We start from the raw sequence: 27,482 nt of genomic DNA, 5'->3' as shown, positions 1-27,482 counted from the left end.
AGGACGGGGCGGGAGCTAGTTGCTAAGCTTAACACACTAGGTCTTGCCACCTCCGCTTTCCGAGAGCTGGCGAGGGGGAGGCAGTTAGTAGAGTTAAACTGTCTCTCTCCCCCCCCTCCACACACCTAATGGTATGCCGGGCTCGGCGTATACTCGCTGCACCCGGGCCGTCTGTACGGGCGCACAAACGGGAGATCACTTGGTCACGGCTGCCTCTCGTTCACGTGATTTTCGGTCGCGCTGTGGCCGTGACATGGCTGACCGAAAATCGCCTACACTCGTGTGAAAGAGCCCTTAGGCCTCATGTCCACGGGGAAAATCGGGCCCGCTACGGATTCTACATGGAGAATCTGCAGCGGGTCCCTCCTGCCCCGCGGACATGAGCGCTGAAAATAAGAATTTAAAAGAATTTACCTATCCGTAGCGGGCGGCGAAGCTCTGCTCTTCCTCACGGCCGGATCTTCTCTTTCAGCCGGCGGATGAATTCCTTACGCCGGCGGCACGTCGCCGGCACGTCGTCGACGTGCCGCGCGCATGCGCCGGGCACATCCGCCGAGCCGAAGCAAGGGAGATGCGGCCGTGAGGAAGAGAAGAGCTTCCCGGTCCGCTGCGGGTGAGTAAATTCTTTAAATTCCTATTTTAGGTCTCCCGCGGATCCGGACGGCTTCCATAGGCTTCAATAGAAGCCCGCGGGAGCCGACCCCGCGGGAGACCCGCACGAAAATGGAGCATGGTCCAGATTTTTTCATGCTCCATTTTTTTTAAAATGCCTTTTATTGACGATCCGCGGGTATTTATCTACCCGCGGGTGGTCAATGCATCCCTATGGGGTGCGGATCCGCGCGCGGGAGATCCGCTGCGGATTTTAAATCACATTCTGCCCGTGGACATGAGCCCTTAGAGTCTCACATAATAATGAAGGTTTGGAATGTTAACAAGAGCTATCTAGGGGTTCCAAATTGTTTAAAACTAGGTGATTTTGTCTAAGCGGGTGGCTATAAGCTTTTCATTTATAAGAATTTTGTTCATGCGGGAAATAAGGGGTTCAAAAGAGACTGGTTCTCGCCACTGCTGCGCTATTAAAATGCGTACGGCCATAGCAATATACTGCTGAAGCTTAAATGGGGCGTTGTGAATGCCAAGGGGTTTGTCTCCTAGTAGAAGGACAAGGGGATCCAGCCCTAGTCTCGTCACAGTCATGGAGGCTATGAGGTGAGAGACCTGTGTTATTGGGCAGGTCCACCATATGTGGTGTTGTGTACCTACTTCGTGACAACCCCGAAAACAGAGGTTGGAGATTTCTGGGGAAATATTAAGTCTCACAGGGACGAGATGGGCTCCATGCAGCACCTTCAGGGGTGTTTCATTCAGGGAGACCTGCCAGCTGTTTTTGCTCAATGATTCGCAACAGTGGTGCCAACGATTTAGAGTCAAAGTGGAATGTAGTTCAGACTCCCAGTGTAGCATGAATGGAAGTTTGGATTCTTGCAATGTTCCATTCCGGATATTATAAAAATGGGATAGGGTGCCTGGATGTATGGCGCAGAATTTACATATTGCTTCCATTCGGTTCATCTCACCCTTGGCTGAAGGGGGCATTATAGAAGACCAATAATTGAACGATTAGTGTTTAAGGCTGCTTTCACCCCTTCACTGGGGATTCTGCTTTCTTGCTCCATTTGGGAAGCAGGAAAGGGGAATCTCCACGCCGAACGGTTCTGTCTTTTGGATAGAAGAAAAAGCACTTGCATGCTGCAGTTTTTCTTCCATTATTTACAGGCGGATCTGGACGAAGCTTTAATGCAGATGTGAAACCACCCTAAACTGCAGGAGCCATCACTGATTTTTATGGCAGCTGAAACTTAACAACAATCGAGGAGCGCACGACTCTTGTTCCTTCAGTCGTTGGCTCACGTTTACACTGAACAATTCATTCAATTTCGCTCGGTTGAGCGCTTTTCTGAACAATAATCGTTCCATGTCGGCGCAGCATAACGTTTGGAGGTTTCCAGCTTCACCACACAGATCATATCGTTAAAAACAAAGTCTAGATGCCCCTTTACACTGCATGGTTATTGTGCAAATGCCTTATTGGATCAAGCGGTTTGCATAATAATTGTGCCGTGTAAACGCCTGCATTGAAAGACCGATTAGCCATAAATCGCTGATCGGATCTTTCACGCAGACCATAAAATCATTATTGGCCTGCCGCTGCATTGGCCATGTGAACAGGCAGTCTTTCATATATGAATGCTTGTTTACTGTGAATGGAGGCAGGAGACCGGCCGGAACGATCTCCAGTCTGCTGCACCTCCATTCACTGAGCGATCATCACTGTGACGGCTGTTGTGTCCTTTAGCGCCCAACAGTTGTCCCCTATAAAAGGGTCTTAACTCTGCAGTGGGGTGGAAGCATAAATTACCAAGGATTAGAGGAAAGACAATGCACTTAAATATTACTTGCAGCGCAGTTTTTTTCCATTTACAAAAGACGAACGGAAGCAAACGGAAACTTTTTTTTTTTTTTTTTTAAACCCCATTAAAATCAATGGTGAAAAATCCATTCTGCTCCAAAAACAACAGAAATGGAAGCCCTAACAAATACGCATGCTCCACTGAGGGGCATTGTATTTGTGCAGGGAGGTGTATGGAGTGTTTTAACCCCTTCCCGCTCCAGGACGTACATTTACGCCCTGGAGCGTTGGGGTATGTATGCAGAGAGGTCATGGGGCGACCTCTCTGCATACAGCGTGGGCGTCAGCTGTTTATTACAGCTGACACCCACGGGCAGTAGCCGAGATCGAACGGCCGATCGCGGCTATTAACACTTTAAATGCCGCTGCCAATTCTGACAGCGGCATTTAAAGCCCCCGCGCAGTGAGATCGAGGGAGCCGTGCAGGTGTCATGGCTGCCGGGGGCCTACTGAAAGGCCCCAGGGCTGCATTGAGAGACTGCCTATCAAAATGCAGTATGACGTAAGGCTATAGCATTATGTCATACTGCAGGAGCGATCAAAATATCGCATATTGTAGTCCCCCAGGGCGACTTAAAAGTAAAGTAAGAAAAGAGCAATAAAGTTTTTTTAATTGTAAAAAATAAAAAAAAGTAATACAAGTTTAAATCACCCCCCCTTTTGCCATATCTATAATTAAAAAGTCTAAATAATAAAATAAAAATACATATTTGGTATCGCTGCGTCTGTAAAAGTCCGATCTATAAAAGTAGCGCATTATTTACCCCGCACGGTGAACGTCGTCCGAAAAAAAAAATAAAGAACACCAGAAATTTACTTTTTCAGTCACCCTGTCTCCCAGAAAAAAGGCAATAAAAAGTGATCAAAAAGGCGTATGTATTCCGAATTAGTACTAATTTAAACTACAGGACATTCCATGAAAAATGAGCCATCGCTGAACTACGTCGACGGAAAAATAAAAAAGTTATTGTGCGCACAAGATGACCGCAGAAAATAATTGTAAAAAATTAAATGTCTGAAAAAAAAGAGTAGTAAAGTAAAAACCTATACAAGTTTCGTATCGTAGTAATCGTACCGGCCCATAGAATAAAGTTATCATGTCGTTTTTGTTGCGGTTTGTGCGCCGTAGAAACAAGACGCACAGAAAGATGGCGGAATGTACGTTTTTTTTCATTTTACTCCACTTAGAATTTTTTAAAAGTTTTTCAGTACATTATGTGGTACACTAAATGGTATCATTTAAAAATACAACTCGTCCCGCAAAAAAACAACAAGCCCTCATACAGCGACGTGGATGGATAAATAAAGGAGCTATGATTTTTTTTAAGGGGGGGAAGGAAAAAAAGAAAATGGGGAAAAAAAGAAAGGGCCGCGTCATGAAGGGGTTATAAAGGGTGCATTCACATGGGCAATTTTCATGCGCAATATCTGACCAGTTGCGATATGGTCTGATATCTCGCGTGAAAAGAACACCTTGCTTTCAATGTCTTCATTGACATGAGCAATTTTTCTCCTGGACCGATGATCCGAGATTGAAAGATCGCTGCATGTCCTATTTTCCTATAGACTGGGGGGGGGGGAAAATTTACATCGCTTTTGCACGTAAATGAGTGCGATGCGATTTTTCTATCATTCCTATTGAAACAATATATGATTTTCACACAGATAAAAAATTGTATGTTGCAGAGATGCAATGCATCACACATCTCAGTCGCAGCAGAAATCACAGGTTTAAGTGTGTGATATCAAACTTGGACCGATGTCACGCTTGCCGGTGTGAATGCACCCAGGTACAGATTTCAGTCACATTTGCATGTGTACGGCAGAATTTCATAGCTACCTGCTGCAGACTCTTGGCCACAGGTCCGTCATTACTATGACCATATGCCCTTTGCTGCAATTGGTTCTTGACCTTATTTCATGTTTAGGTAGAAGCTCCTCCATGTAAGAAAGTGTGCAGCGACGGCTCTACCTCCTGCCATGTCCAGAAGTCTACGACGTTTACAGACACGTTTGTTGGTAAGTGTATAAAATGTCCAGTAAGTGTGAGTTCTCCTTCGTCAGGTTAGAGAAAACTATTTTAGTAACTTCTGTTTCTGCGGAAGCTGGGAGACAACCAATATTGTTGCTTTTACAAGTGCTAGGAAAGTGGATGTAAGGCTGCCTGTCCATGGCCGAGGCAGAATATTGCTAGCGATATTCCACTGCGGGGGAGCAGGGGAGAGAACTGACAGGTCTCGGCGATGAGCCTATCTAATAGATATGCTCACCGCGGAAAATCGCTATGATTCTCCCCTCGTGGACGTCGGGCTGCGCTTTCCATAGTTCTCCTATAGAAAGCGTTCACTGTGGATAACGCAATGACAACTTGCCCGTGGACAGGCAGCCTAACTCTATAACAACCATGGGGAAGAGAACATGGATATACATGACTGAATCATCAATGCTTAAAGTCTAATATTCTATGTTTTTAATTTTGAACTGTGGCAATCTAGGTGTTGCAGAACTACAACTCCCAGCACGTCAGAACATCCTGGGAGGTTTAGTTTTGGAATAGGTGGAAAACCACTGGTTGGACCCCTCTGCTGTTCACAGGATGCTTATTGATTTTCCTGCTTTTTCTCCCTTTTCCAAGCATCTGCACTGAGAGAACAAGCCTTACACTTGAACTTACCACCAAGTATACTGGGAGCCAAAGCTGCTGTGTCTAACATCCAGAAGATTTGTCATAGTGCTATGGACGGGGCACAAGGAGCGCCGCTGAGCCAGGAACAGAGGGTGAGCCACAGTCAGTGCAAAATACGGGGTAATAGAAGAAGCAGCACTGAGGGTTGTAAATGGCTGCAGCCGTCTGCCACGTCCTGTATGTAAGTCAACTTGCAGCTTGTACACATAGCGCGAGCTGGGAGGCTGGAGCTGCAGGAGCCCAGGAGAGGGCATAGCCAGCATATTTAACAACCTCTTTAAATAGGATCCTTTGTATGATGCCTCAAAGCGGACGCACACAGTAAGAGCGACTGCGGTAAACACCTGAAGATCTGCGGATGTTGTAAACTGCTGCTGTCCAGTTAAGTTGGACCTCAGGAGGGAGAGCTCTGTGTCACCTGGAGGCTTTAAGTGAACTTTTCACCAGGTTTGTGCTGCCCAAACAACAGACAGCTTGAGCCTGGGACAGATATGCCCATTTGGCTCACATGTATTTTATTCTGTAATGCTGCATGGCACATTAAACATACTTAGAAATTTGTCTCGGAGCTCAGCTGGAATGGAGCTCCGAGTCAGAGATGTGGGCCACGCTTTACTCTCCCTGCCCGCGTCTTCAGGACTGACAGACCCCTCCCTATACACAAACATGGAGTGGAGCTGTCACTCTTGATGCTGCGGGCAGGGAACGGCTGGCCAGACCACCCCGCCCCCCTATGACTCCAGAATTCTGAGACCTGATCTGCACGTCAAACATTTAAGTATGTGGTGGCTCTGGCAGCGTGTACCTCATGGCAGATTCCCTTTAACCCTTTCCAATCCACTGACGCCATCCTACATTCTGATTGAAGCTTGTACAGCTCTAATGTCTGAAGACGTTCGACAGGGTATTCTTGCCGTCTACTGCCAGCCGCTCTGCTGTCGGAGCCTCTCTGGCGCGCACACACTGGCTTTAGCCAGCAGATGGCGCCGTTGTATAATAGCAAAAAGAGAAAGCCTTTTCGGAAACCCTGAATCCAAAATTGGATTGGAAAGGGTTAAAGTGTCCTTCTAATTACAGGACAAAATACTGTCCTTGCCTATAGATGATGATCTTGTCTGTCTCTCCCTTTTACCGGTTCCAGGTGCTGTTTTTTGGCATCCATGATGGCTGCCACCATTTTCTAGCTGCATTATGCACTGCTTTGTGATTGGCCAGGGCTGATCGCATGAGCAGCATTGGCCAATCACCGCAGGTATAGTGCATTGGTGGTCCTAACATTAACAATGCACTATTGTAATTAGTCTAAATAGGACAAAATCAACACCCAAAAACGGTAAAATGGAGAGACCGCGGAGAAGATCAGCTAATGTATCCCCTCCAATTCCGAGAAAGAATTTGGTCCTAAAACTGGAGGGTTGTTTTAAGCCTTGTTTACACAGAATCTGCATCAAACCCTTGTCCCAGTCATTATCTGTGCAGTAGTAAGAAGTGATGTAACTTCTTGACGCTGATAAGCCCTACTGAAAGGAGATAATCTGCCATAGCTGTAAATGCTACCGATTATGTGGCTGATCCATGACTGATTTTCCTGATGTGGACATGCCCTTAAAGGGACAGGTGTCCCTTTTGAGGGTTTTTTTTTGTTCTATTCACTTTAAAGGAATATTCCCGATCCAAACATATTTATAGCACAAACACAGGAACAACGCTCACCTCTTTCAGTAGTTCTCGTAGACTTCAATTGAGGGGGACCCGTTACTTCCTGCAGTGGGACCCATACTTAACCCGGGATATGACACAAATGGTTCCATAGCCCCACAACTTTCCACAATATTAGAAGTTGTGTCATCAGAAACCAGGTGGAGAACCGGATTACTTTTTTTGGTTTCCTCATTGTGGAAGTTTTGTCCAATTATGTTGTTTTCTGACTTTCTACAGGACAGACTGTCGGCTTTTCTTCAGACGCTGAAGGGGCTTCTGGCGGAAAATTGTTTCAGTTGCTCAGTTTTTCTAAAGCAGATCTGGGAACAAGAGGTAAACTTTTTACTTGTGAGGGTGATGTGATTGTTTTTGGGCACTGCCTCTAGCAAGAATATCACTTATTTGGAATGATCTGACTTTTACATGACCTATCGAGTTGCCCATAATGTGCATTTCTCTGCGTTCCTATGATACAAAGCTGTTGTGCAGCAGCTGCAAAGTCATTATTTGGACAAAGATGATGATTGTTATACAGTAGGTGCTGAGAACAGGACATTTTTTAGTTCATTATGAATATCTGATGTATTTGATTTCTCCTGTGTAGCACCCTCCTGTGGTAGAGGTTGTATGGCACCTACAGAACCTGGACATTGTTGGACTGGAGGACGTATTAGAGAGGTAAGTGGTCAATCACTGACCTTTGGAAAACCCAATTAATGGATTCTTACTGTATGATTAATGTTCTTGATAGGACTGGCATTTGAAAGTTCATATCTCATAAGTCCTGGAGTCGTGAAGGTGTAATGACTCACTGCTTCCTCCCTTGTCTTTATCTGATACTTGTATTTTATCTACAATTAATCATTATAAGGTATTTTGTCTCATTTTGTTTAACTGATGCAAAAGTCCCGATAATGTATAAACTGGCACACCCTGGGTACTGATACCCACGGATGGACGGCACTACAAATTGCTGCAGTTCTAAAGACGAAAGGAGATCCAAATCACTACTAGATGGGCGTCTAGTTGGCCTTGTTGGAAGTTGCTCAGATCGCTGGATTTTTCCATTCTAATGTGAACCACGGAAAACTTGCTCACATGATTTTATGCCGCAATGTGTGGTCACGGTTCTAATTTCCATACAGGAAAGCACCAATTGTAAAAGAGTCGGGGTCTCTAATAAAGGGGCCATTCAGAGTGTGTATGTGTGTGTATATATATTTTAATTACTGTAATATCTGTTACTTCTGTAGTTGCAGGGACCCTCGCTCCGCAGTGGACTGGTTCTGCACGGAAATGCATTCACTCTTCCTACACATGGAAAAGTTCCCTGATGTAGAGTTTTATGAGCAGATGATATCCAGTAAGTCTTTATTACAGATTTGATAGATTTCACGGCTGCTACATATATTGGCATGCAATTCCATCTCATGCAGATATGTAAATGATGATTACATGAGCGGTCTTGTCACCGAAGGCCCTAAAACTGGTTCCCCCCCTTGGCCTATAAGAGGCTCTTAGAGGCTCCTTTTGTGTAGTGACCTCTTCTGCTTGTGTAGAGCTTGTTGACCACTAGACGCCTCTACGACGCAGAGAAGAGATTTCACCCCGTTACCCGAGTCTAAGAGGGACGCATTCTTGGGATATGAGAAGCCAGATGGTCGTATCAACGAATTGTCCCCCCACTGGGCCGTTCTGACCAGACTGTTAGGAGGTGTTGGGACCAGTGGATGTGTCAGGACAGACAAGGTGACCTTTGCTGTGGAGTGGCTTACTGCCCCCTGCTGGTGTGATGGTCTGGGGAACCATCACACACGACAGTCGGTCACCCCTTATATTGGTACTAGGGACAATGACAGCTCAGCGATATGTTCAGGACATCCTGCAGCCACATGTGTTCCTCTCATGGCAGGACTTCCATCAGGATAATGCTCGGCCGCACACACAAGGGGGTCACAGAAATGTGCCCACAACATTGTCACACTTCCGTGGCCTTCAAATATGAAGCGATATATAAAAGGATTTTTTGTACATCTTGTTTATTGGGGGACACAGCCAAGACTGTGGGTATAGCTACTGCCACTAGAAGGCGACACTAAGCAAAAAAAAGTGTTAACTCCGCCTGCTAGCTATACCCACGGTCTTGGCTGTGTCCCTCAATGACACGAGCGAGAGAGCCTCCATGCCCACCCATATAACAACATACATCCAAAATAGAGGCAGTACAACAGGGTACTAGAGCCTCCATGCCTGACTGTATCACATCTTGTATCCATTCTAGAGGTAATACAACAGGGTACTAGAGCCTTCATGCCCACCTGTATCACAGCTTGTATCCAAGCTAGAGGCGGTACAACAGGGTACTAGAGCCTCCATGCCTGCCCGTATCACATCTTGTATCCAAGCTAGAGGTGGTACAACAGGGTCCTAGAGCCTCCATGCCTGCCCGTATCACATCTTGTATCCAAGCTAGAGGTGGTACAACAGGGTCCTAGAGCCTCCATGCCCACCTGTATCACATCTTGTATCCAAGCTAGAGGTGGTACAACAGGGTACTAGAGCCTCCATGTCCACCTGTATCACATCTTGTATCCAAGCTAGAGGTGGTACAACAGGGTACTAGAGCCTCCATGTCCACCTGTATCACATCTTGTATCCAAGCTAGAGGCGGTACAACAGGGTACTAGAGCCTCCATGCCTGCCCGTATCACATCTTGTATCCAAGCTAGAGGTGGTACAACAGGGTACTAGAGCCTTCATGCCCACCTGTATCACAGCTTGTATCCAAGCTAGAGGCGGTACAACAGGGTACTAGAACCTCCATGCCCGTCCGTATCACATCCTGTATCCAAGCCAGAGGCGGTACAACAGGGTACTAGAGCCTCCATGCCTGCCCGTATCACATCTTGTATCCAAGCTAGAGGCGGTACAACAGGGTACTAGAGCCTCCATGCCTGACTGCATCACATCTTGTATCCAAGCTAGAGGTGGTACAACAGGGTACTAGAGCCTCCATGTCCACCTGTATCACATCTTGTATCCAAGCTAGAGGCGGTACAACAGGGTACTAGAGCCTCCATGCCCGCCAGTATCACATCTTGTATCCAAGCTAGAGCTTCCCTTCAGGGGGGGTCATTTTTTCACAATAAATTATCCTTTTGCTATAATATTATAATCACTTATATAAATGTTTCAATGACAGAGAGCAAGTGTAAAGGCCCATTTACACAGGACGAATGTCAGACGATGCCCAACAGTCATCCCCGCAATGCTCTCTCTCGTGCTGTTGCACAGGAGCGAGTATCTCTGGCTCGCTCAGCAGGGGGACCGGGATGGCAGGAGGAGATTTCACTCCTCCCTCTCCCCCGCCGCCTCTTGCTGTTTTTGTTAATTAGTGCATTTGTAGCAGGTTTGCATCTGCAGTTTCTTTGCTTCATTGTCCTCATGACAACACTTCTTGCCTTTGCTCTTCTGTGGATCCAAATCACTGCCCCCCTTAATGACCACACATATCTAGTATTATTCAAGCAGGTTAGGATGATAGCATCGCTATGGCAAGGCTGATTGAGATGAGCTCTTAGGCACGAAGTGCCTGGACCAGAAATCACCTTTTCCATGCGCTCTGATGGCCCAGGTATGTATTAATTCTGGAATGCCTTCTTATCCACAGATTTCTTAACTCTGCTGATTGGAAAAGCTTTTTGTAAATCGTCTGTATCTGGGAAGAGTTCAGAGTGCCGCAAGATTACCAAGGTGAGTGAAACTGCAAGTATACGTTCTTCTACCTCGACTTAAGACGTCTTTAGATTTCCTCTAGAGGCACGTTTACTACTGAAAACGGGCCAGTTCTGTGGCACAAATTGCATCAGAATCCCGTTGAACGTGCTTTGTGCCACATTTACTCTTGTTTTAGACACTTTTGGACATTTCAATTTTTTTATTTTTTTTATTTTTTATTACTCGACTACCAAAGAGACATTCCTTAGTGTAAAATGTGATGAGTAGCAAAAGTTGCACTTTAATTTTGGCACCGTTTTCGGCTTAACTAAGGTGGTGATAATAGGTGGTGTAAAGTTAAACTAGACAGTCTGAAGATTCAGCAGATTTAAAGGGGTTGTCCCACGCCGAAACGGGTTTTTTTTTTTTTCAACCCCCCCCCCCCCCCGTTCGGCGAGAGACAACCCCGATGCAGGGGTTAAAAAAGAACACCGGAGAGCGCTTTACCTGAATCCCCGCGCTCCGGTGACTTCTTACTTACCTGCGGAAGATGGCCGCCGGGATCTTCTCCCTCGGTGGACCGCAGGGCTTCTGTGCGGTCCATTGCCGATTCCAGCCTCCTGATTGGCTGGAATCGGCACGTGACGGGGCGGAGCTACACGGAGCCGGCATCCTGCATGAGCGGCCCCATTCAGAAAAGAAGAGGACCCGGACTGCGCAAGCGCGGCTAATTTGGCCATTAGCCGCCGAAAATTAGTCGGCTCCATGGGAACGAGGACGCTAGCAACGGAGCAGGTAAGTGAAAAACTTCTTATAACTTCTGTATGGCTCATAATTAATGCACAATGTATATTACAAAGTGCATTAATATGGCCATACAGAAGTGTATAGACCCACTTGCTGCCGCGGGACAACCCCTTTAATATTCAGCAGAGGAGATTAATCTGACGTATATTAAGACACTGTCTAAGTTTTACTGTCTGGCTATTGGACTATATTAGTCAATCTGCCCCTATGTGGTTTTGTCTTTCAGATTTCCCTCTCCATATTGGATAAAATGCTTTCATGTAAGTGAGTGTCTGTATCCTGGAACTATGTTAAGGTTTCTTTGCTCTAAGAGGCAGACAACGGGAGGAGGACCGATGCCGGGGACTCCAGCACACCTCTGATAAGCACCTCATTTTCCCTATTCTAGTCCAAAGTTGCACTCACAATTTTGCAGGCTTCAGAATTAATTATAGCTAGAGATGAGTGAGCATACTCGCTAAGGACAATTACTCGATCGAGCATTGTCCTTAGCGAGTACCTGCCCGCTCGGGAGAAAAGGTTTGGCTGCCGACGCGGGTGAGAGGTGAGTTGCAGCAGTCAGCAGGGGGAGCGGGGGGGAAGAGAGGGAGAGAGAGATCTCCCCTCCGTTCCTCCCCGCTCTCCCCCGCAGCTCCCCGCCGGCAGCCGAATCTTTGCTCCCGAGCGGGTAGGTACTCGCTAAGGGCAATGCTCAATCGAGCAATTGCCCTTAGCGAGTATACTCACTCATCTCTAATTCTAGCCACAGATGAGATCAGTATATATGAGGTATGCGAACAATTTAAAAACTTAACATTTAATAAATATCTTTAAAATATGACTATAGACATGAATACATATGGCATAAATACATAGAAAAAAATGAAGAGCCTCACCCAATCCAGTGCTCCAGTATTATGCATAAAGGATGTGGGAAGGTTGCCAGTTACTGGTACAAGTTTTAAGACTATTTCCAAAAAATCTTTTTTTTTCCCGGTGAATTGATATTTATAGGGAGGACAATTCACTCACCCTACAATGCCCTATGCAGTCCATCTATATGGCTCTAATGCCTAACACAGGGTGACTGCCCTGATAAGAGCGACCCTGTCCGGAAACTGTCTCCCTTCAACTGAGGCCTAAATCATCACTTCATTCTCCCAACACGTTTCATCCCTCTCTCTTTCGAGGGTCTCCTCAGGGACAGATGTCAAAGTAAAAATATATACCAATATATGCAATAATGACAAGGAGTTTTTGGACAAGCTATTCTCAGTAGTAACCAGCAGAATTGTGACTTCAGCTCTGGACTGTAGACGTCCTGGGCTATATTTTAAGGGACTCGATCACCAAAAAATGTTTCTATTAATTCAAAACAGACAGTGAAACATTTCCCATTTTTCTAATCAGTTTTTTTTTCTGACCGTAGAATTGTTTTATTCTCTTGTCTGTACAGGGCTTTGGGGGCGGCCATCTTTTCTGAACTGCATTTAACAGCATTAAGAGTATTTGTAAGATATGCTCTACAGCAGCCCCATGGATCATTCACAGGAGGGACCCATTGACTTGTATGGGAGACTGTTATAGACCTGTTCTGTGACCTGTACAGAGGTGATTGTGCAGGGAGTAGATAGTCACAGCTTATACCGCTTGTGATTGGTGGATCCTGTGTTCTCTACATATAGGAGTCACTTCTCAGTGTAATCCTGCCTGCGATGTTAGCCAGATGACTGCTACAAAGCTTTCTCTACAGATCAAAAAGTGACAGACTAGCAGTCGGTTCTGGTCAGTGCGAAAAATGCAGGAATTTCTTTTTTTAAAATGCAGATTATGACCGAAAGTGAAAAAGAGAATCTTTGAAACTTTTTATATATGTTTAAGACAAAAATTGTGATTTATAGAATAGGTGATTTTCTGATGACAGTTGTTTGGGACTGAACTGTTGATGACTTATCCTCAGGATAGGCTATCTATAGTTGATCAGCCCTCTGCCAGTGCAGACTAAGCCGGAAGCTGATGGCTCTGTCCAGGTTGTAGCTGCTTAGGTTGGTATTGCAGGCGCAGCTCCCATTGAATTCAATATGTGACCGACTGCCCACACTGACAGGGGGCTGATAGCAGCTGGATGCCAGAGATGGGTCATCAGTAGAGATGAGCGAGCGTACTCACTAAGGCAAACTACTCGAGCGAGTAGTGCCCGCTCGTCTCAAAAGTTTCGGGTGTCGGCAGGGAGGAACGGGGGGGGGGGGGGGGATATCTCTCTCTTTCTCTCTTTCTCTTTTTCTCTTTTTCTCTTTTTCTCTTTTTCTCTTTTTCTCTTTTTCTCTTCCCCCCCCCCCCCCCCCCTGCTCTCCCCCACCGGCACCCGAATCTTTTGAGACGAGCGGGCAGGTACTCACATAAGCACTACTCGCTCGAGTAGTTTGCCTTAGCGAGTATGCTCGCTCATCTCTAGTCATCAGCATTTCAGTCGTGGAAAACCCATTTAATGAGAGGTTATGCAACGGTAGACTAGACCTTTTATTCTGCATGTCCAATATACAATAATGGGTGTGTTCTTTTCCAGGGTATCTAGATTTTATCCCTGAAGCCCAAAGTGATACGCCTTACACGCCAGGAGCGGAGAGATACTGGTACGTAATACTGGGGCAGCTGTTCTACTGAGATGCATTTCTGTGTGTGTGTACGTCTGTGTGTGTTGTTTTTACTGTGGTACTTTGTTGGGGAGTTTTTGCTTGAGAGATAATCCCTCGTAGTCTCAAAGTAACCCTCTGGGCCAAGAGAAACAAAAATGGCCTTGCTGCTTCTCTGACTACCTGATGCACACTGTTCATTATTATGTATCATTAGTCTAAAGGCCCATTTATACGCAAAGACAATCTTTTAAACGATTGGAAGATTGACAGTTTTAGCGATCATTTTACATAGTGTTAATGGACACTAATGTCCAGTAACACTTTATTAGCTTCATTTGCGTGTAAAGGGCCTCTGGTAGCTGTTTGCAGAACACAGCTTGTGGTCTGAGCTCTGCACACTGCTCCTTTGTTCTCTCACGGGCTGTCGGTAGAATACAATGTAATCTCCGACTCCCATGGATAACACAGCTTGCGCTCCCTGTTATCTTCTCTCCAGCTGAACGATGGATTTTAAGCTCACCTTAAAATCCTCGTTCAGCTGAAAAGTAAACAATGGCAGCGTTTTCACGCAATGATGATCACTCATCTGCGGTGGTTTGGCCAAATTTTGAGGATAATCATTGCGTGTAAATGGGCCTTAAGACACCACATGCTGCTCACGTGGGCATCATTAGTTAATTAAAGCAGCATGTAGTGGCTTATATTAATGATAAATACTAATTCAGTTTGCATCAGATAGTCAAAGAAGCTGGTGTGGCCATTTTTGTTTGTCCAGGCTAAGGGCCCTTTTACATGGAACGATAATCTTTCAGTGTAAATGCCATCAGTGACTGAACAACTAATGATAATTTGTCTTTCAGTTTGTGCAGGCAAACAAAAAAAATCTAACGATGATCTACTTCTACCTGTGGTACTGACTTGTGGTCCTTTTACACGGGGCGACTGTCCAGCGCAGGAGCGACCAATTATCTTCCCCGGGAATAATCACACCTGTGCTTACACACAGGAGCCATCGATGCTCAGTGAATGGAGACTGTGCGGGCTGAAGATCGTTTCGGCTGCCCGACTTCATTCATAGTAAACAGGCAGTCGTTCATAGATGAACAGCTGTCTGCTTACACAGGCCGATCGTTGTTTGATTTTTATGCCTGCATTATATAAATAATGAATGAATGATTGTGCAGGCGTTTACACTGAATGACTATCATCCCGATTCGAACAATCCCATCATGGAGAGATCATGTGAGTAGATAGAAAATGCCTCCAACACCCAGTATTGTCAGACTCTGTGTTGCGGCTATCAATGGTGCAAAGATATCAGATGTATCCAGCAGCCACTTATCCCCCTTTATTCTATTGCTTACATTTAACCCTTTCCAATCCAATTTCTATCCTGGTTTTCCTAGGGGGCTTACTCTTTTTCTGCCATTATACAACGGCGCTATCTGCTGGCTAAAGCCAGTACTGCATGATGTGACACATTGGATAAGCTCCGAAAGCAGAGAGGCTGGCAATATACAGTAAGAGAACCCCGACGGACGACTTCCAACATCGGAGCTGTACAGCCTTAAATCATAATGTCTTCAGAGGTCAGACAGTGGATTGGAAAGGGTTAAAAGGGAAAACTGAAATAATAATGTTGGACAACGGATCTTCTATGTCGTGTAATGAATGTGGAGCTCATTTTATGTTTGTTCATTCACAGGTTAATTGCCTATAATGCCTCTAGATACAGAGCCCGTGTGATTCCAGAATTATTAGAGGCTTTTTTCATCCATACGTTGAACCAGACTCTCATCTTCAAGCCAAAGCTGAAAGGTAACCTGCAGGTATTTGTGCTGAGGAGGGAGAAGGATTATCACAGATGTGCATCCACTATGATATCATATGTGACTGTAATGCACTTGCAGGGGTTATACAACCAAAATCGCTTATCCACAGTATTAGTAATGCGTGAATGTTCTTTGGGTGTCCGACCAGTTGGACCGCCAGCAATCACATGAACTGTGTACCACAAGTCCCCCTAATGAATGGAGGAGCTGCATTCAGTGTCTATGGAGAGGGCCGAATGCAGCGCTCCGCTATCTTCATCAGCTCCGTGGAAGTGAATGAGCACGGTTATGTACGTACAGCGTTCTGAAGGACTCGGGGTGTGCTGTTCTGGGAATTTCATAATTTGGCCTTCCCAGTAATCAATGTTGTATCGCCTATCCTGTGGATAGGTGATAAATGATTTTAGTTGGATAATCTATGTAAGCAGGGGATATCTTTGCTTAAATTAGCTCAATTTTCTTCTCCTTAGTTAGGGTGTCTGTCCCCGGGCGTGATTTCGCTGACGGTAAACCGCCGCGAATCACGCCGTCCAAAGCTTTCAATAGCATTGCTATGGAAAGCGCTGGCCCCCTGTACATGAGCGGAGAATCATTGCGCTTCTCCGCATGCTGCGAATTGCCCCAGTTCTCTGCGGTCAGCCTATCTATTAGATTAGGCTGACCGGCGGAGATTCGTCTGCGGCTCCTGCACCCGGGCGGCGGCTCCCGCAGCGGAGATCCGCCGCAGGATACCGCAACGCCCATGGACAACCGGCCTTAAGGCCCTTTCACACAGGATGATTATCGTCTAGAGTTGTCCAAAACCCAGTGGGATTTGGAACGATAGTCGTCCCATGTAAATGCATACAAAATCCTGAGCGACTAGCTGTTCTGTGTAAACAGCAGCCGCTCAGTTCTGAACGACTGCCTGCTTAGAGTGAATGGAGGCGGCGGGCAGGGGAGAGCGCTTCATGAGACGCACTGTCGGGCATTGTTTGCCCGACAGTTCGTCCCATGCGAAAGGGCCCTTACAGGGGCGATTATCAGACCGCCAAATGTTCATATGAACCCTCATTCCTGACAACTGGCCCTTGTAAACTGTTCACCAATTAGATGACAAACGAGCAAATTTGAAATCTGAGTAATTCTTTTATGCGGACGTTAAAATCCTCTTTGGTCCCACATTGTCCTGTGTAAACGGGAATGAGCTGCCGGCTGTAATAAAATTATTGATTGTGAATGGAGCTCAGTGTGTGCCAGCGTACTGTCCATCAGCATTCATTTCGGATAGTGTAAGGCTGGGTTCACACGGGGTGGATTTGCCGCGGAAATTCCAGGATTAGCCAGCCATGTGGACGAGATTTCTCAGAAATCTCGTCCACACGGGACGGCAAATCTGCCGCGGCAAAGCCGGCACTGCGGTGCGGATTAGCCTGCCGCAGCATGCTCATTCTATGGGAGCGCCGGCTGCAGCGGAAGAGCGAGCGGCCAGGCCGCTTCAAAACCCGTGGCTAAGTGCCACAGGTTTTGAAGCAGTGCTTCTCCCGGCGCAAATCTCGCGGTTTCTTGCTGCGGCCAAACCGCGAGATTTTTGCCGGGATTCTGCTGTGTGGAAACCCAGGCTAAAGAAATAAATCAGCTTCCCTCATTACTTGTTCCTCCTTCTGAATATCGCTCCCATTATTTCTCTGGGAGATGTTCCTCTCTGCTCATTGACGGTGTACTCTGTATCTGGAGTGGGGGAAGGGCAGTGACAACTATTCTGAACTAATTTCATTGCTTAGGGAAATGATTGCAAGTTTCCGGGCCAATTCAGATGCTGTGACCTGGTTTATATAAACTGCAGCAGCTGGAACTACTATAGTACTGCCCCCTATGTACAAGATTATGGATCTGCACAGACTTTTACTAGCTCCTTAACAAGTTTTTGAACTTTCCCTGCTAGGACAAGGGTGGTTTAGTATTTTGCACTTTGCTCAGGTGATGTCAATTCTTTACTGTCCTCTTTGTCCTCATGAACCCATGCAAATGAATACATTATAAATGCCTTCTACTTATCTATATACCGGTCATACTGGGAAAGCTTTGGGCTGCCAGGAATAAGCAGGTGGTGATATATCTGCAGCACACATCATTCTTTGGAAAAATCTGATATAATTGCTGATGACGCTTACCTTAGTACCATGATTTCACCATAGGTGCAAGTTAATGAGTTACTATGTACAGATTAATTACTACTGTAATTGCATAATTTGCTTCCTTTTTATAGCGTAGGGTTCACAAAGTGCAGAAAAGTGAAAGAATCCAATTCCTTATACACAAGTGACAGTGGTGTTCTCATTCATTACTATGTGTTATGTATGTAACCTATCCTCAGGATAGGTTATTGATAGTTGATTGGTAGGGGTCTACTGCTCAGGAAGCAGACAACTCTGTTCACATTGCAGTGGCCCAAGTTGGTATTACAGGCACAGATCTCTTTGAATTCAATGCAGTAACAACCCGGGCCGCTACAATATGAACAGAGCTGTCAGCTTCCGGCTTTGTCCATGATAACAGCTGGCTCGATATCGGCTGATCAGCGGGGATCGCAAGCGGCACATACTTGTCAATCGAATTGATCTGTCCTCAGGATGGGTCATAAGGGCTCCTGCACACATTCGGATTTGATTTGCGGAATCTGAGGCTGGCGGCTGTCCCCAGATTCCGCAACAAATACCGCCAATAGCCTTCTATGGAGAACCGCTGCTTCCTGCACACAAGCGGAAATTTGCTTGTGGCAGGAATAACGCAGCATGCTCCATTCTGTGCGGTTTTACGTCCCGCGGCGCTTCTGCAGTGAGCACTGCAGAAGGGTCGCGTGATCCACGTCATCGCTTAGTGATGGCGCGGCTTTCTCTGTACAGAGAAAGAAGAACCCGGGCAGGTAAGTGTGGTCACCGGCCGGGCACAGGGTCGGATCCTGCTGTGCGATCCAGCATGCAGGATCCAACCCTGTTGTGTGCAGTAAGCCTAAAGCATGCAAGATGGATAGTGCTGCATGCTAGATATTTGATGAGTATGAGGTGAATTTCAGACCACCTCAGACTCCCATTGATAGTGCAGTTGAGTTGGTGTTACTCCTCCTTATGTTTGTTTGCTTTAGTGGTAAAACTTCCAAACAAATATTCATGCAACCAGAAGAAGGCAATATAGGCACCTTCTGATGGGACAAGGGTCCTCTATTAACATTATATATGATTAAATCTTAGCCCTATTGGTAAGACCAGGGGCTGTAGAGTGTGTGCAGATCTATCCAGTAGAGTTGGGTTGTAAACCCCCTTTAAATGGGTTTTCTAGTTCTTTAAAATTGATGGCCTAACCTAAGGACAATATTAGATTGAGGGGGGGGGGGGCCTAACTCTTGGCATCCAATCTGATCAACTCTTTGAAGGGGCTGCGGCGGTGAACAGGACGTCCAAAGTTGGACTCCCTACTGATCTAATATTGATGGCCTATCGTAATAATGATGATGATTGTGTGTGGGGGGACCGATTCTTGTCCCTCTGTCTGTTTGAAGGTTCTGCGGCACTTTGCAGGAGTACCTAAAGTTGGTTCTTCATCTATCTGATATTGATGTCTTATCTTAAAGAATCACCCATCAATGTTAAAGGACAGGAAAACCCTTTTTAAAAGTCCGTTCCACAGCAGCTCCTTCATTTTAATATTTTTTTTGTTTGTTTTACATCGTGGATTGAGTATCTCCGTGTCGTCAGTACTGTTCTCTCTCATTCTGCACATAGTATCTGATGCCATACGATTACAAGGAAGTTGGAGTTTTGTGAAAACCTGCCCGCTACTTACAGATTTGTATCGGAAGGTGAGTTTGCATATACCGTGTTTTCGCAATAATAAGCCCTACCCAGATTATCAGAGGGTGGGCGGGGGCTTGAAATATAACCCCCCCCCCCCCCAAAAAAAAAAAAGCCCCCTGACAGAGCAGTTCTTCCTGGTAGCGGAAGTTGAATATCCCGCCTCCTGCAAGCTAATGCTCTGATTGGTTAGTCGACTGACTCAGCGCTCGATTAACTAATCACAGCCATTCAATGATGTCATTCCATGAATGGCTGTGATTGGTTAATCAAGCGCCAACTCTGAAGTAGTTTTATATGAGCTTGACTTGAAACTACTTTTTGACCTCCCCGTATCTCCCTCTTCTTCATTTTGTTTCCTTCCAGTTGTTTGTATTGCTCAGTGCTGAAAAATTGTCTTTCCGGATACAGAGGGTCTTGGATACGCAGGAGGTCAATTGGCACCATGTTTTAGCCTGTGTTTCATGCCTGGTTGTTTGCCAACCTGAAGCTCAACAGTTGGTGAAAGGTGAGAAATGTGCCGACTTTCACTTTATATTGTGCTCCACCATGTGGTGGATCAGAAGTACTGCAGCCTAAGCTTAAATATTCGAGTTAACAATTCAGCGTGTCATTTATATTCTATGATTAAAGCTACTTGAATTAAGCTCATTGCTATATTCTTGTCTTGCCGTAGATCTTTTGAGCCGTCTCCTTTCCGAAGCCTTTGAGACCTACGAGCTGGAGTATTTAATCACTGCTTTTCTCATTGTCCGTCAAGCAGCATTGGAAGGACCTGCAGCATTTATGTCCTACACAGAATGGTTCAAGGTCAGATTACCTTAGGTTCCGCATCTGGTGAAGCTGGGTGACAAACAATAATGCGAGTAAGAGTTTCCATAGTGGTAATAATCCAGCTTTCCCAGAGTCCTGCATATCTCATCTACCTAATTATACATCGATTCATCCTTCGATTGCTACATAGTTAAGCATATTTCCCATTCCAGACTCTAAACTTTATAATTTCCTGTAAATAAAAAAAAAATAATTCTAAGGCAGCCATATTGGAAGTTATGGTAAAGGAAAGGGCGTGTATGACTAGAAGCCTTTGTCAGGATAACTGATAGTGATCATTCATTCCTTTTTAGTGTACATTTGGTACCACCAGCTCATACCAGAACACAACCAAGAAGTCTCTGGTTTTCCTCTTAAAGTTTCTTTCCGATTTGGTCCCATATGAAGTGCCGCAATACTTAAAGGTGAGAGCAGTCCTGGGTCAGGTTTGTGTTCCTTTTTAAATGGGTTGTATGAGATTAGAAAATAGAAACAGCGCCACCCTTCTCCACTGGCTGTGTCTGCTATTGTTGCTCCACTCCATTCAGATTTATGTGTCGTACCATGGACAGACCACGGACATTTATGATGCTCTTTCTGTAAATTTCACACAGTTCCGTTAAATTCCTGCAGGTGCACATCCTCCATCCACCATTTGTGGCCACAAAATTCCGCCCTCTGTTGATGGAGTACATCACGTTGGCTAAAACTCGACTTGCAGACATGAAGGTGAGTCTTCTGAAAGGAGTTGGTAGAACCGATAAAGTTATATTGAAGGAGTTGTACCACAATCTGCTTTTATCCTGTCCATAGGATAGGTCATAAGTCTGATCGGTGAAGGTCTCACCGCTATGACCCCGCGATCCTGAGAATGGGGATACCGTGTTCCCTTTTCCTTCTAACTGCAGACTCTCTGCATGCCGCGCATTAAGGAAGAGATTAAATGAAGTGGCGGTTGCACATACATGGTGCCGCTCTATGCATTATCAATCTGACCACCGGAGGTAGCTGAGCGCTTGTACTCGACTATTTCTGTCAGCCTCTGATTAGAGCAGCACCGTGCCTGTGCAACTGCCTCTCCATTCAGTTTCTTCACTGTGGCTGGATGCAGCGATGAGAAGAGGGTACACAGGACCACCATCGATTAGACGGATGGGTGATGAAAGTCAGTTGTGGTACAATCTCTTAATTTTTGCAGTTTTCATTATTTTTATGCTTGCAGGTCTCTATTGAAGATATGGGCTTGTATGAAGATCTTTCAGGGGGTTCCAACAAAGATCAGGTATGAGATGGCGAAAGCTGGTGAAGGATTAATATGGCTACCGTTACAGATTCCATATCAGCTGGCTTACCTAGAGTCCTGAATAGTAAATCTGCCTGGTTATCTTTGCAATGGGGTATCCATCACTGTTACTAGGTGGATTTGCATTAATTAGTCGGAGGAACCTGATCCACAACCCCTATGGGTGCTCTAATGACGGAAATACAACTGGTCACCAAGTGTCTCTAGCAACAGACGTCTCTGTCTGAAAATGACGGACCATTCTTCATATTTATCAATACTGGCCTTGATGTCTATAGTAACTGATCACAGCGTAGCGCTCATCTTTTCATAGCTATTAGACACGAACGCTGAGCTCTGATTGGTTACTATGGGCCACAGGGGCAGGTATTCTAAATTGGGTCCACTGTAATTATATTGTCAGCCTGCGTGTCTCCGATTTTGCAGGCGCAACCACAAGCACAACAAGATGTACAGAAGGCGCTACAGATATTTGAGAATACAGGCAAGATTCCAGCCAGCGTCATGGAGGCCAGGTAGGTGGAGGTTGGGTTGTGTTCTGTGTGGTAGATTTAAAATATATCATCCATTAACCCTTAAAGTATTTGATTTCCCAAGTGATAGACCTCAGGAATATCTGCTAGATTTATTTTATTTTTTTTACCATTGAACGCAGTTGCTTGATTCTGGTCACATCAGTCTCGTTATCTGGGCCTATGTTATCATATTTCCTTCATTGCCATACCTAACACTGATATTGTCCCTGTCCTTAGCACCTTTGCCATATTGTATAAACCCCATTGGAAAGGTCACATCTCCCCATGCAGTCCTCTGTGTGGATCTGCCGCTTTTTATTTCTGAACAGGTCATTAGTTTGTGCTGTGTATTAGTAGCGCCTCTGAACTCTGCTTTATTTCAAGAAGTATAAGCTTAGGATAATAATAGTCTCGACATATGTCATCTGTACCAAAATTCCTTCACCTCTGCAGTGGGACTTTTAAAGGGATTTTCCAGGACTATGCTATTGATGATCTATCCTCGGGATAAGTTCATCAGTAGTTGATCAGTTCGCCACTTGGGAACCCCACCATTCATCTGATTGAGGAGGCTGCAATCAGGTGAGTGCTGCAGCCTCATCTCCAGCCTGTGACTTCATGTCCATCGGTCACGTGACCTGCGAAACAGCTTAGTCCCATTCAGGTGAATGAGACTGAGCTGCAATACTAGGTACAGCTGCTATATAATATAAGGGGCTATGCCTAGTATGGACTAAAGTGATAGCGGCGCTCACCCGAGCACCTGCTGTCACTTCAATTAGCTGATCAGTGGGGACCTCAAGCGATGAACCACTGCCGATCAACCATTGAGAATCAATTTTAACCCTTTCCAATCCACTGTCTGAAGTCTAAAGACATTCTGATTGAAGGCTGTACAGCTCTAATGTTAGAAAACATCCGGCAGGGTATTCTTACTGTAGATTACTTGCCGCTCTGTTGTCGGGAGCCTCTCCAGCATGTCACATACCGCAGTACTGACTCTAGCCAGCAGATGGCGCCATTGTCTAATGGCAGAAAGAGAAAGCCCCCTAGGAAACCCTGAATCCAAAATTGGATTGCAAAGGGTTAAAAATAGGTCATCAATACTGTAATCCCAGAAAACCGCTTTAACTATTCTACCGCTGTTTCTTGTACATTTATTTGCGGATCTCAAATCATGTTTTCTTTGTTTCTTCATAGTATCTTTCGGCGGCCGTATTTTGCATCCCGCTTCCTGCCTGCACTGCTGGCCCCCAGACTGGTCAGTCTACGTCATCTGGTCCATTAGGAAGTCTTTTTATGTAACCATGCTATCCATTCAGCCATGTCTTTTGTATCAACTAATATGTGAAACCAGCAGACTTTTGTTTTCATAAATCTTTGATGTTCAGTAAATCTTCCTGCTGAATTAATTTATGCAGAATTCCAGTTTGGATCTGAATACAAATACTTTTCGAATAATTTCCTGTAATTCTTCATTCACATTCAGAGCTCCTTTCAAAATCCTACAGTGTACCACTGGTCACGGTTCACAAGCTGTAGATGTGAAGGGAGAAGAAAATCTACAAATGATGTTGTAAATTATTTTAATTTTATTCTTGTTTTTGCTCGTTGCTTCATATCAGGTCTGCTTTGTCCCTACAGCTTCCAAGGGTTGCAGACTCACTTATGTTACTCATTGATGCACTGAAAAGGTTAGTGATTCAGTCTGACTGAACTTTTGTAACGAAATGGGAATCACAATGCGCTCATTTCCATCCTCACTTAGCTCCTGCCTCTTCTAAGCATCTTGTACAATACTGTATTGTTATATACTCATACAGGCTGCAGAGGAGATGTCATTGTGTGTTCACTTGGTACTGCTGATAAGAAATGCTATAACATTGTAAAAAGCTGCATAGAAAGTAGATTTAGTTTTAGCTGATTAACTTTACCACGCGCCATATACAAAAGTTAAAGGGGAAAATCCAGCTTGAGCATGTAACCCCTAAGTGAAGTGGCTGGCAATCTTTTGCTGTCAGTATCTAGCGCTCAACATATACCGTGTTTCCCCAAAAATAAGATACTGTCTTATATTAATTTTTGCCCCCAAAGAGGCACAGGGTCTTATTGTCGGAGGACGTCTTATACTCACCTAGCAGGCGCCGTCTGGGTCCCTCCTGCTGCTCTTCAGCGTTCCGGCAGGCTTCAGTGCAGTTGTCAGCGCCAACAGAACACCTCTTGCAGGTAATGGGGTTTGAAAAACCTCACCTCCAGCAGGAGATTGCACTGATTGGCTGAGCCATGGAGCTTGAGAACCAATTAGAGCCAGCGGTCTATCGAGCTCTGGCTCTGATTGGCTGAGCTGCGGCACTCGAGAACCAATCAGAGCAATCTCTTGCTAGAGGCGGGGTTTTCAAACCCATTTACCAGCAAGAGATGGCATGCAGTAAGCCAGATTGCTTTATGGAGGAGCAAAAATGTTCAGGTGCACGCTGATTGAGCAGCCACTCAACTCAACCCACGGTGGGGTGACTGCCAACAGACCCAGCCTGCACCATAGGAACTGATACCAGAAAGACCGCCATAGATATGTGCGCCACACATACATGGGTACAGGGTATGGCGCACATATCTATGGCGGTCTTTCTGGTATCAGTTCATATGGTGCAGGCTGGGTCTGTTGGCAGTCACCCCACCCCAACATTTTTGCTCCTTCATATAGCAATCTGGCTTACTGCATACCTTCAGGTCTAATGACGATTGAGCATTTCCTGCAGTATATATCTTGCATCTGGCCTCTTTTTCTGTGAGTTATCACTTCTTAAGGTTCAAAATTGTATGGCTCATACTTTTATAGGATTCAAAGCTCCATTTTCTGTCACTGAGCTTGAAGACCCATAAATCTCTTTACCCAGTTGGTCACATTTGCTTTTTTGATTACACCATAAAAGTTGCACATTTTGGCGCACGGCACCAAACTTTTTGGTATTTTATGTTGGCTCTGGCATTCAAAAAGTGGATGGGGTTAATGCATTAGGAGCACTTCATGTGGGCACAATCTTTACTGAGACGAGCGTATAAAATAAAAGGAAGCCCCATGGAGTTTAATCATACATTTCTGCTTTCTGTAGCCAACACTTAAGAGGAACTCGCATTTCAAAAATGCATAGTTTTGGTAAATAAAAGGATTTCTGTTCCTAAACCATCTACTGCTCTCTCCTTTTTACATATTTTCTTCAGAGCTGATAAAATTCCCCCTGCGATGATGAGCTCTTATCTCGATGCCTGCGAGCTGGAGAAACATCGGAAGCTAGAAGGTGAGATCATTTAATAAACAGGATTGATTGTACATATTCACTTAGTAGAACAGTAAAGCTTCACATTTGCTGGGATTTGTACAGTCCATCCTCAATAGGCTCATTTTATATTATATTTCGGATAGTAGTATTTTACCTCCTATCCACTGGATACGTGGTATATGTTAGTTCGGTGGGGGTCTGACTGCTGAGACCATTCCAGTCCCCCCTTACTCTGTATAAGCACGTGCCCTGACACTGATGGAAACGGCTAAGTACAAGGCTGTCGCCATCAGTCTCTTAACCTTTGAGTGGAGTTGGCAGTACACATTCTTGACTGTTGCTCATTTCAATCTCCTCCTAGCCAGAAGTCGGAAACCCACTGACTGAGCATTTATCACTCATTTACTGGATGATTGATGATTGCTTCTGGCTAGAATACCGCTTTAATGCCTCCTGCAGCCCTGATGGGTAGCACATGAATACCCAAGTGACTGTGTGTTAATGAGCATTGCTGTCCTGACTGCTCAAACAAGCAGCAATAGGATCTGTTGACAACAGCGGTTTGTTTCCTGGCAGCAGCGGCACAGTGTTTCATATAGTGATACCTGTTCTTGCAGTAAAGCCACGGCAAGAACAGGTAAAACACGGCAATTAGCAGTAAACTGCAAGCGGTTACTGCAGCTCAGCCAAAATATGTAATTCCACTTTTAAAGGGGTTTTCCATGTCTTAAAGTGTAGCGGTCATTACATTTTTTTTTTCATGTACCGAATAGGTCATTCTAGCAAAGTATTTTTGCAATAGGTTTTATCAGCTTATTCCATACATTTTCTTTGAAAACCCCTCTTCTTCTGCTGCGCAGCTGCGGTATGTGAAGTCATTGTTAGGGGGATCTAGTCTATAATCCCTGCCATGGTGTATCCTATGTAGACACGGGAGCTGTGACATCCGTTCCCATTAGGAGTAGCGCATTGTATGTCCTACATAATTCTCTTTTGGGTGCTGAATTTCATGGATTAGGAATAGAGAAGATGGATGTGTCTCTGAATGAGGAGCCCCTGGCCAGGTTACAGGCAGCATTGTGGGAGCTGAGACCCTTCATCACAGACCCACGGCGATATGATGGTAAGTAATGAGGTCTCTGCATCTCTGCTGACACTTTAATGTCCCAGCACATCTTAAGTACAAAATGATAACTTATTACACAGCACTGAACACAATTCTCCTCTTCTGAGTCCTGGCTCCTCTTTTATAATTGTTCACATGTCTTTCCCCTCAGAGATCTCCTCTCAGGTGGCCATAATCTCTGACAGACTGACCTCAATAATGGGGACTGCCAACACGGACGTCATTCCCTCAAAGTCACAGTCCCTCTTTACAGAGTCTATGGAAGAGCTGGAGCCGCAGGAGCTGACGGTGAGCTGGAGGCTTTACTTCTACTCTTAGGGTGAATTTACAGGGACAGCTCTCATCTGAATAGTCGCTGGATAGAACAAATGTAAGCCACAAATGTTCCGTGTTAGCATGGCCATCAACAGGGTGACAAGTGAGAATTCCTTTACAAAGTCGCTTCATTTCAGCTCGCCTAAAAATAGTCGCCGGTTGCTAAAAGGGGTTGTCCCGCGGCAGCAAGTGGGTCTATACACTTCTGTATGGCCATATTAATGCACTTTGTAATATACATCGTGCATTAAATATGAGCCATACAGAAGTTATATACTTACCCCCTCCCGGTGTTGGCGTCCCCGTCTCCATGGTGACGAACAAACTGCTTCTCTGGTCGCAGGAACAGTTGCGCTTGCGCACAGAGGCTTCTTCGCATGGATGGTCTGGGCTCACGAGCTGCATCCTGACTCCTCCCCCGGCATTGTGTAGCTCCGCCCCATCACATGGTGCCGATCAGCCAATGGG

General features: G+C 45.4%; 1 protein-coding gene across 2 annotated transcripts in view; it reads left to right on the top strand.

The window, feature by feature from the left end:
* FANCA (FA complementation group A) overlaps positions 1-27,482 on the top strand; it is a 58,897-nt gene that overhangs the window by 2,459 nt on the left and 28,956 nt on the right. For both annotated transcript variants that reach the window (XM_066583816.1, XM_066583817.1), the window contains exons 3-23: positions 4,402-4,492; positions 5,109-5,251; positions 7,098-7,193; positions 7,465-7,538; positions 8,114-8,223; positions 10,531-10,613; positions 11,611-11,644; positions 13,930-13,996; positions 15,705-15,817; positions 19,593-19,669; positions 20,028-20,169; positions 20,338-20,471; positions 20,789-20,899; positions 21,108-21,203; positions 21,697-21,756; positions 22,204-22,292; positions 23,493-23,553; positions 23,937-23,986; positions 25,515-25,591; positions 26,592-26,696; positions 26,851-26,987. In XM_066583816.1, the coding sequence (XP_066439913.1) occupies positions 4,402-4,492; positions 5,109-5,251; positions 7,098-7,193; positions 7,465-7,538; positions 8,114-8,223; positions 10,531-10,613; positions 11,611-11,644; positions 13,930-13,996; positions 15,705-15,817; positions 19,593-19,669; positions 20,028-20,169; positions 20,338-20,471; positions 20,789-20,899; positions 21,108-21,203; positions 21,697-21,756; positions 22,204-22,292; positions 23,493-23,553; positions 23,937-23,986; positions 25,515-25,591; positions 26,592-26,696; positions 26,851-26,987 (1,950 nt within the window). The remainder of the gene's footprint in view (positions 1-4,401; positions 4,493-5,108; positions 5,252-7,097; positions 7,194-7,464; positions 7,539-8,113; positions 8,224-10,530; positions 10,614-11,610; positions 11,645-13,929; positions 13,997-15,704; positions 15,818-19,592; positions 19,670-20,027; positions 20,170-20,337; positions 20,472-20,788; positions 20,900-21,107; positions 21,204-21,696; positions 21,757-22,203; positions 22,293-23,492; positions 23,554-23,936; positions 23,987-25,514; positions 25,592-26,591; positions 26,697-26,850; positions 26,988-27,482) is intronic.

Source organism: Eleutherodactylus coqui, chromosome 11 (genome assembly GCF_035609145.1).
Source record: "Eleutherodactylus coqui strain aEleCoq1 chromosome 11, aEleCoq1.hap1, whole genome shotgun sequence".
Lineage (NCBI taxonomy): Eukaryota > Metazoa > Chordata > Amphibia > Anura > Eleutherodactylidae > Eleutherodactylus > Eleutherodactylus coqui.
Note: the sequence above shows the minus strand (reverse complement) of the source record. Positions and strands in the feature narration are given on the sequence as shown.